The following is a 9,630-nucleotide window of genomic DNA, read 5'->3' on the forward strand; positions in this document are numbered from 1 at the left end:
CCCTTTACCAAATGAGACAGTGAGCCTCAGCCAAGCCTCTACAAGAAATATTATTAGAATATTATAAATAATAAAACCACAACATTTAAAATAATTTTATGTCAAGTTTTCAACTTTCATAAACTGTTATAAAGCCTAGGAAAGGTCACATTAAACATGTGAGTGTATGATGTTAGAGAAGATGGGTGCATCCAAAATGTGGAGGCTATCACAAAGCAACAATGGAGCAAAATATAAACAATTCACCCTGAAGCTTACCCAAATTATGTAGAGCTTAACCATTAAATTAATCCTAGACTTTTTTGCAAATCTGGACCACATCTTCATCATTGAGAACATGCTCTTTCCCCACTTTCTGTGGCTGGTGCTTGACGGAGCTTCCCCAAACCAGGGCGCTGAAAGACACAACAAATTATATAGCCACACCTATGGCTTCACGAACAAGGAATAACATTTTTTCATATAATAAATAAATGTTGCCACACTCATTCAAACATGAAATACAACATCCTAAATGGTCAAACAAATATTTCTAAATCTGGTTCTCCATTCCTTTTGCTGTGTGCTTCACCATCTGCTATGAAGATGAAGGATGTAAAGTCTTGGGATATAAAGACTTGACCATCCTTCACTAATATTTCAGCTTTTGCAACTCAAGATCTGAAGTCTATCACTACTTCCAGCAACAGACTTACTATTTGAATTCTCGAATAATGGATCGATGAATCTTGTTGCAAAAGTCTTCAATAGTTCTTCTCTCAGCATGCAAGACAACAGGGGCACTGTAGTCTGGAAGTTGTCCTTTTGGTTTGGTGTAGCTGGCAAATGAAGGGAGAAGAGAAACATGAAGGATACATTAATTTAAGGTACAATAACTAGAGGATTGCATAAAGTTGCTTATTGGAGGTCAACAACTTTACATAATCTCAACAAAAAGGAAAAGGAAAATGTCTATAAAGCAGCATGAGACACCAAGCTGTATGATTATAGTTATCAAGATCACTTAGTATACAAGTAATATCTTTTATGAGGCATTGAAGTTTTGTTTTTTACTTTTGTTTGACCAAATTTAGGATTAACTTAATTATGTTTAAACAATGAGTAGTAATCACAAAAGCTTGGATAAACTATTTTGATATTGTTTAATTTACTTGCATTTTGAGCTATGGATGTCCAGAATCAACTTAACCCCTTCAATACGGTGACACCTATGTAGGCGTCATGAAGCCCCAGTAGACGTCATATTTCTTTTCTGAGCTTTCTTCAGTTCAGTTGTCCCGTATAGTGTGTTGGATACCAACTACACACGCCGTATGCTGTCCTTAAATCCTAGTGCTCCTCCCACCATCCTTGTCTCCACCAATCACTAAAGATAAGCTACATGCATCCCTGCCTTGTGTCTAAAATTACCCAATGACATAGACTGTTCCCATCTCTCTCTCTCTCTCACACACATACAAAACAACAAATTTTCTAATCTCTCTCTCTCTCTCTCTCCTCCCTTCGTTTCCCTCTCCCTTCCCTCTCTTCCTCTCGAAAGATAAGCTACATGCATCCCGCTTGTGTCTAAAATATTAGCAAATGTCACACTCTTTCTCTCTCTCTCTCTCTCTCTCTCTCTCTCTCCGAAGAGAGAAGCGTCCACTTTCCTCTTCGAAGGCGATATAGTGACTAAAAATAGCAGCATAATACACAAAGGCGACAAGTATGACAAGCTTGCACGAGTTTCCAGCTCAGGCGCATGGCACTACCACCGTATATCATACAGTTAGTGTCGACCAGGGTAATTTGGACCAGGTTTTGACAAACTTTGATACTGTTCCCACATTTATTAAGATAAACTTACAAAAATTTTATGAAAACATAAGCAAGTTATTGCCTTTAAATCACTAACAAAAAAAAAAAATCATTCATAGCAGATTCTTCAGCTTTGAAGTAATAAGTGTGGTTCACAGTTATCAAAAAAATGGGGTAATGTGAACCCCCCACCGGAGTAAACTGAACCACCCATGGGGTAATTTGAACCACCCTTTGTAAATGCAAAAAAATATATATATATATATATATATATATATATATATATATATATATATATAAATGGATATAATTCCTCAAAAAAATAAAAAGTTTTATTTCATAAACATTGAGCCTTTCACATTCAAAATAACAAAATCAATGGCAAGAAACAGTGTAGAACAAAAAACTGTTACTCATAGACTACATAACCTAGGCTCATTTACTCTATGGCTACTTTAGCCAATGTTTTGGTGTAACACTTGAAGTTATTGTATTCAGTAAGAAGATTATTTATTCTGAATGTGAAAGGTACTTTTATAAGGTCCCTATGAAGTGATACATAAGCATATAATAAGCAGATTATATGCATATATATTACTAATGGGCACTCTAGCAGACGAAAGAGGATCAGCTGAGTAAAAACAGGGTATAGGCTCAGGGTGTCAAAAGACTGGTCACGTTAATTTTCCTTCCCACTCTGCAGGCTAGCGAGCAACAGGGAGCTGATTTTTTGTATAAAAATACTGCTCATTGGTTTCCACATTCATTTTTCTATAGATTATTGAGCTCGCTATCGCTCGCTAGCCTGTAGAATGAGTGTGAGCGGACAATTCCTAGCTTTTTGAAGTCCTTTATAGGCTTATAGTCTTCATTAAAAATTTCCCTAAATTACCCTAATTATCCTAATAATCATTATTGGGTATATAATGAGTCTAAGCAATCCCCTTTATAAGCCAAAGATGGCACAGGGCAAAATATTAATGCATATTCTCAAAATATAAACAATTGCGCACTAAAAACTACCGGTTCGATTTCCCCGGCCGCATTTTCCTTACCGGGTAAATTAAACCAAAAAGTGAGCGTTAATTGTGAGAAAACGAAGCTAAATAAAGTATTGCTGATGAAATCATGTTAAAGTAGAGGTAAAACACACTATAATCATCAATTTGGAAGAGGATAGTTAGCCGCGTCTGACCGCCACAACAAAGTTCACCTAAACTGCTGATTTGGTAAACAAACTTTGCTGCACTTTTTTTTGGGCTACGATTCAGTGCTTTCAGTCATATAATTGTAATTTCTTTCCTGTATCGATTTTTTTTTATCAAACCTGCACAAGAAATGTGAAAATAGTTACTTTCTATCGTGAAATGCTCAAAACTTCAAAAAGAAATTTACATATGAATTTATTGTAAATAAGAATGAGGCGGTCCGAATTGTACCGGTTCGTTGGACGGTCCGATTTTCCCTGGTCGACACTATCCAATCACATCAATGAGGTCGTCAGCGGTGGCATCATACTTGAGCACAATGTCAGCATTGTGGATGCGGTACTCAGCAAGGATGGTCTGCAGGAAACAAGACATAACGTCAAGTTGTCCTGGCATGGTATTACACACTACATGATCAAAAACAAACTATACTAAAGGTGACTAACTCAATATCTTTAACACTGCTTTTTTTCATAATTTACTTTTAATGTTAGCTATCTACCTAAATACCATGCTGGTATTTACATAGATAGCTAAACAAAGTACTACACACTTTTCCTAGTGCTGGTTCCTGGTGGAAAGTGAACCTCCCTACTACAACCAAGAATCTTAGGCACAATAGAAATGGCCCATATTTCCCAACCAAGACCCAATAACATACAACCTCTTAATATTATAGAAATAGAGAACATACATCAATACATTTTCTCTAGTGTTCTAATACATCTAAATATTACACAAGTATGGCATTTTCAAAGCACATTGTAAGTTCTCACCTTTACCAACTCCAGATCCAACTCATTCTGTTGCACCGCACACTGCAAATTTACACCACCCTTCTCTTTCTTTCGGAATGTAATCTGTGGTGGTTCCTGCACAAAAGCAAAGGTTAAAAGATCAGAAGTAAATATAATCCAACTCTTATTAAATCTCAGACCAGAACATGTGTGATATCAAAGAATGACATCAAATCTACTTTTTCTTAAGTAGATTTTATTAGTCTTATGGACAGATACTTGTTGTGATAGGGAGGAGGATGTCATGATAAAGCACTTAACACTACACTAATAAACAAGAGATATACTTAAAATTTAGGATCATCTATTTTCAACTCTATAATAGGATACACTTCTTCAAAGTCTAACTAAAGTAAAAGTTTCTTCTACTGTATCATCAACACACACACTTATTCATAATAAGGTAATTTGCCAAACATTATTTCAAGACATGAGAGCAAAATATAGGCTGCCAAGTTTAAAAATAACCTTCATATCATATGATATAAACTGCAGTTCATCATATAATGTATATTGCAGTTTGTGGGTTAAGAGTGACTGGTGATCAAGTTTTTATAAATCACACATGACAACACAAAACCATAATTTCAACAAAATACAAGTAAAAACCTTATTCAATCTGATGCCAAATCCTTCAAGTTCCTTTTCAATGAGCTTCTTGTGGGCAATGGGCTTGAGCACATCCAGAACAATAAAGATGAGAGAGCAGGTGCGTGCCACAGCAATGACCTGCTTCCCTCGACCCTTACCATCCTTAGCTCCTTCAATGATTCCAGGCAAGTCAAGTAACTGTTGGTGTGTGATAAGATCAGGACAATGGAACCTACAGCATTAATTTTTTTAATAATAATATCAAAGACAGAGACATCCAACACTTCTCAAAAAGCTTTGATAAAACATTAAAAAATTGTATTTTCATATTATACATAATCTTTAATTCAAATTCTTCATAGGGGAGCCCATGGCCCTATACAAGACATGGTCCTCCTAATAACCTGTAAATTTATATGTATGCATAGCAAACGTGGAAATCAGGAACGACTACATATATTACAATAAAAAAGACAGCAACCAGCATAACTCACCTGAATCTTGGCTCCCTTGTACTTGATGCAGCCTGGTACAGTGGTGAGCGTGGTGAACTCATATGCTGCAACCTCTGAGTACACCCCGGCCAAGTTACTAAGGAGGGTGGACTTGCCAACTGAAGGGAAGCCTGCAAGAAAGCATGAGGCAATAAGTAGGAGCACCACTGCTGCATACAAGTACTTCCTAACCAAGCCACATGGAAGGAGATAATGTCTAGCACAGGAGATAGACTTCAGCTTGCATCTCAGTTTTTCATTTTTACAAAGGAGTTGTTAGGCATTACAGATATAAAGTAAGGTCTATGACAACGGAAATAATTTGTTACAATGCAGTGTTCATTATTACAAATGTGCATATTTGAAATTGAAGAACATAAGAGAAAAATTAATTGGTTCCAGACAACCCAAGAAGTATTTAAAGAAAACAGAATATTGATATAAGAATTACATATCACTTCATAAGTGAGTTTTTAAGGATTTTTACTTTATTTCAAAGTACAAAAAAAAGTTTATTAGCTATGCTGCATTCTTAAGAGCTCTAAAATAGTTAATAAGGGTTCTAATTTAGATAAGGAACAAGTTTCAATAATCAAACAAAAACATATAAAAACAAAAAATTTTATATTTTCAACACAAGTCTGGATCTGTATAAAAAAATGAAAAATTTTGGTGATAAAAGATTTTCCTCTAGTTTATAGACAATTCAAGATTATGTATCACTTGAAAGGAACACTTTTTTTAATTACATAGTTCATAAAGTCTTATTATTTACACATTTTTTTCATATTTCATACTACATATCTCTCATTACTATACTAAAAATAAATCTAATATGAAATGCTCTTACATGTAAAGCATTGGGGATATATAAATCAAATAACATACACACACTCATGGCAACGACTCACCCACAAAACCAATGCGGGCATCTCCAGTCTTAGCTACATCGAAGCCTTCACCTGCTGTCGCTCCTCCACCTTTGGGAGTGATCAGTTCTCGCTTCAGTTTGGCCAACTTGGCCTTGAGAAGACCCAAATGGCCCATGGTGGCTTTGTTTTTCTGGGTCCGGGCCATCTGGAATCAACACATATATCAGTAGCTCAAAGCCAACAAACTTGAATCCATTCTGTATACAAACCCATTCCCTCTAAAATATCCTGTCAGTGGTTATTGGGGACCAGGAAGCCCACCAGGTATTAAGTCAAGAATTGTGTGAAGGATGTATAATAAGGACAGAAACAGATACTCAGTTGGGGTACGACTTAGTATAGGGTGCATCAACTCAGTCACTTAAACTTAAGATGCAGTAACACAGGGATGCATCACCTGTAACCCCTCAGCACTGTCTTAATATAGACATCCCTCTAGCTGACCTTATTTCTTGGTTCCTTTGCAGCTTTTTTACTCAGCTGAAGGGACATGGGAATGAAAATATGATAACCAAAACTAACCTAACCCTAACTTTAACTTAACCAAGCTATTAGTTAGGTTCTGAGAAGACACAACAGCAGTGTGTCACCTCCACTAGGTTACGTTAATTTTTATAATCATATTTCATTTTCACGTCCCATCAGTTGAGTGGAAGAGTTGTGTAGGGGGCACTGTCCTAATACAAGTATTAGGGCAATGCCGACCTCTCCCCTCCACCAACACACATACACACACCTGTGTACCAGCAGGTGTGGGCAACAGGTGAAAGGAAGCATTACTACATGGCAATACTGTATCCTAATACCACTTCCTTCTCTCATTAACAACAACTGTGTTTATGTAAGACTGGAAGGAAAAAATACACGTGCTTATTAAGTCTTTACGTGTGGGCGAGTGTCATGCCTGGTCTACTCCACATCCCCACACGGCACACACATAAGCACAAACAAACTCACTCAACTGGCGACCTCACCTCGGCCTCGATGTCTGCAATCTTCTGTAATATACTCATGGTTGCAGGTTATCTGGTGCCTGTAAAAGAAAGTAATGTGCGGAGCCTCATAGGCTACAGCCCCGCACGCCGTCTTATCCACGGTGTTGCTGATAGTGACATTGATGGTTGTCTTTCTATCGGTCCTATCATGGGACATTTTACTATATCACATTCAGTTTTCTTGTCTTTTCTCGTTGAGTTTTATGCTTATTCTCCTTTTTATCCTCTTTTTGTGACTGAATGGAATAGTTTGTTATATGATATCTAAGTCGTTATTTTTTTTTTTTTTGTTGTTTCATGTTCGGTTCATTTATTAGAGCAAAATAGTTTTATTTCTTTTATCCATCTTAAGTAATTACTTTATGTATCTTCAATTTAGTCCCTACAATGTTTCTTCCCCCTACTTTTTCAACAATAGTTCACCCATAGTTTTCTTTCCCTTTTTTTTTCAGCAGTCTCTGAAATAACAAAAAAAATTCCCATGTGATTCTGCTGTTGGACATGTGTCAGAGCTACCTAAAAGGAAAGAGACGTGGCTTGAAATTTTCTTGAACGAGTTCAAGAAAAAATCAAGACCCCCTACTAATGTTACCGTTAATCATATCTGCTACTCCTTTACTGCTATTTGTCAGTATCACCAATGGTTCACTGCTATTACTATCTAGCTGCTATTATTACTATCGTGTAACAATTACTATTGTTCTTGGTGTTAATCCTACTTTTGGAATTAGCATTATAGTTCTACTTCTGTTGAAGCTTAAACATTTGGTTGGCTTAGTGAGATCATAAATAAATCCTTTCCCTAACTCTAGTACTCTATTTTCCATACTTCAGCTCATTGTACTTCACTCTCTTTACTGTTTCTTATATAATAAAAACTTATTTAGTTCCAGTATCCCAATAAAAAGGTTATATGATACTCTACGTAATTTTTTTTTTTTTTTTTTTTACGTAGGGAGGAGGGCCAGCCGAGGGCAAAAAAAATAAGAAAGTTAGAAAAAAGCCCACTTGAGCGCTGGCTCTCCAAAAAGTACAAAGTGCCAAAACCGTCAGCCAGAATTAGGGGAGCAAATGCCTCGATACCTCCCTCTTAAAAGAAGACAAGTTGTAGGAATTTGGAAATACAGATGCAGGGAGTGAGTTCCAGAGTTTACCAATGAAAGGGATGAATGATTGAGCGTACTGGTTAACTCTTGCATTAGAGAGTTGGACAGAATAGGGATGAGAGGAAGAAGAAAGCCTCGTGCAGCGTGGCCGCAGGAGGAGGGGAGGCATGCAGTTAACAAGATCAGTAGAACAGTTACCATGAAAATAGCGATAAAATATAGAAAGGGATGCAACATTTCGGCGGTGAGAAAGAGACTGAAGACAGTTAGTCAGAGGAGAGGAGTTGATGAGACGAAGAGCTTTCGATTCCACCCTATCAAGCAAAGCTGTGTGACTGGAACCCCCAAACATGCGAACAGTACTCCATACAGGGACGGATAAGGCCCTTATACAGAGTAAGCAGTTGGAGGGGCGAGAAAAACTGGCGGAGACGCCTCAGAACACCTAACTTCATAGAAGCTGTTTTAGCAAGAGATGAGATGTGAAGTTTCCAGTTAAGATTATGAGCAAAGGACAGACCGAGGATATTCATTGTGGAAGAGGAAGACAGTTGAGTGTCATTGAAGAAGAGGGGATAGTTGTCTGGAAGGTTGTGTCGAGTTGATAGATGGAGGAATTGAGTTTTTGAGGCATTGAAAACTACTAGATTTTCTCTGCCCCAATCGGAAATTTTAGAAAGATCGGAAGTCAGGCGTTCCGTGGCATCCCCGCGTGATCTGTTAATTTCCTGAAGGGTTGGACGTCTCTGAAAGAACGTGGAAAGATGTAGGGTGGTATCATCAGCGTAGGAGTGGATAGGGCAAGAAGTTTGGTTAAGGTCATTAATGAATAATAGAAAGAGAGTGGGTGACAGGACAGAACCCTGAGGAACACCACTATTAATAGCTTTAAGAGAAGAACAGTAGCCGTCTACCACAGCAGCAATAGAGCGGTCGGAAAGGAAACATGAGATAAAGTTGCAGAGAGAAGGATAGAAGCCGTAAGAGGGCAGTTTTGAAATCAAAGCTTTATGCCAGACTATCAAAAGCTTTTGATGTCTAAGGCCGGCCCTAGACGTAACTGTTTATCTGAACGATAAAACTGATCAGATGTATCGTTACGATAAAACTGACGTGTAGGGGGAAATTTGCGCAGATTTTGATCGTTTCAGATGAACTGATCGAGCGACATGAACAGTTGAATCATTCAAACTTTTTATCTGAACGATCTAACGATTTTTTTCCTTTCAGATGAAAATCTCACGTGTAGGGGGAAAACTGTACAGATTATCAGTCTATTTGTGACTTAAATAAAGTGTGCACGCCTTTTCCAGCTTTTCACAAATTCTTCATTATGAATCGTTATTGCACATCTCATGACTGTGTCTTCTTTCTCTATGAAAGGTGTTACTAATGATAAAAGGTTCAAGTACATTTCCTCGTTCATCCTTAAATAATTTTTCCAATCCTTAGGCACCGCTCTCAACTCCGCCAACAAGTTTGTATGAGTATAAGTTTTTCTTTTCAGTAGCCATTCTCTACTCCACTTGCGACCTCGCTTAGATCCAGACGCACTTTTGGCCCTTTTTACACATAATGCCACAGCTAAACCTGCTAGAGCCAGAGATTCCTCCTCCTCGGATGACATTACGGAAACTGTGGAAGCGATGCAAATTGTAACGATATATCGGAATGGTGTAGGGGCAGCGACGTCAGATGGCTTGCAACGAT

The 9,630-nt window shown here is 37.6% G+C and overlaps 1 protein-coding gene across 1 annotated transcript; it reads right to left on the minus strand.

Annotated features, from left to right (window-relative positions):
- Window positions 1–84: 84 nt before the first annotated feature.
- On the minus strand, window positions 85–6,927 carry LOC123518727 (GTP-binding protein 128up-like). The gene is made up of 8 exons (XM_045279728.1): window positions 6,794–6,927; window positions 5,799–5,964; window positions 4,888–5,018; window positions 4,412–4,591; window positions 3,782–3,877; window positions 3,274–3,362; window positions 696–839; window positions 85–395 (listed from the first exon to the last, which is right to left on the minus strand). The coding sequence occupies exons 1-8, from the start codon at window positions 6,830–6,832 to the stop codon at window positions 293–295; spliced, it is 948 nt and encodes a 315-aa protein (XP_045135663.1). The 5' UTR covers window positions 6,833–6,927; the 3' UTR covers window positions 85–292.
- Between the last annotated feature and the right edge of the window lie 2,703 nt (window positions 6,928–9,630).

This window comes from Portunus trituberculatus, chromosome 44 (genome assembly GCF_017591435.1).
Source record: "Portunus trituberculatus isolate SZX2019 chromosome 44, ASM1759143v1, whole genome shotgun sequence".
In the NCBI taxonomy this organism is placed as follows: domain Eukaryota; kingdom Metazoa; phylum Arthropoda; class Malacostraca; order Decapoda; family Portunidae; genus Portunus; species Portunus trituberculatus.

What these genes read in the sequence shown, in the direction of transcription:
- LOC123518727 (XM_045279728.1), bottom strand. Translation starts at nt 6,832, where the DNA reads ATGAGTATATTACAGAAGATTGCAGACATCGAGGCCGAG. An exon ending in ACAAGGGAGCCAAGATTCAG is followed by an intron (nt 4,592 to 4,887) that starts GTGAGTTATGCT and finishes ACACACCAACAG; the next exon opens with TTACTTGACTTGCCTGGAAT. An exon ending in TTGGCATCAGATTGAATAAG is followed by an intron (nt 3,878 to 4,411) that starts GTTTTTACTTGT and finishes GCTTTTGTGCAG; the next exon opens with GAACCACCACAGATTACATT.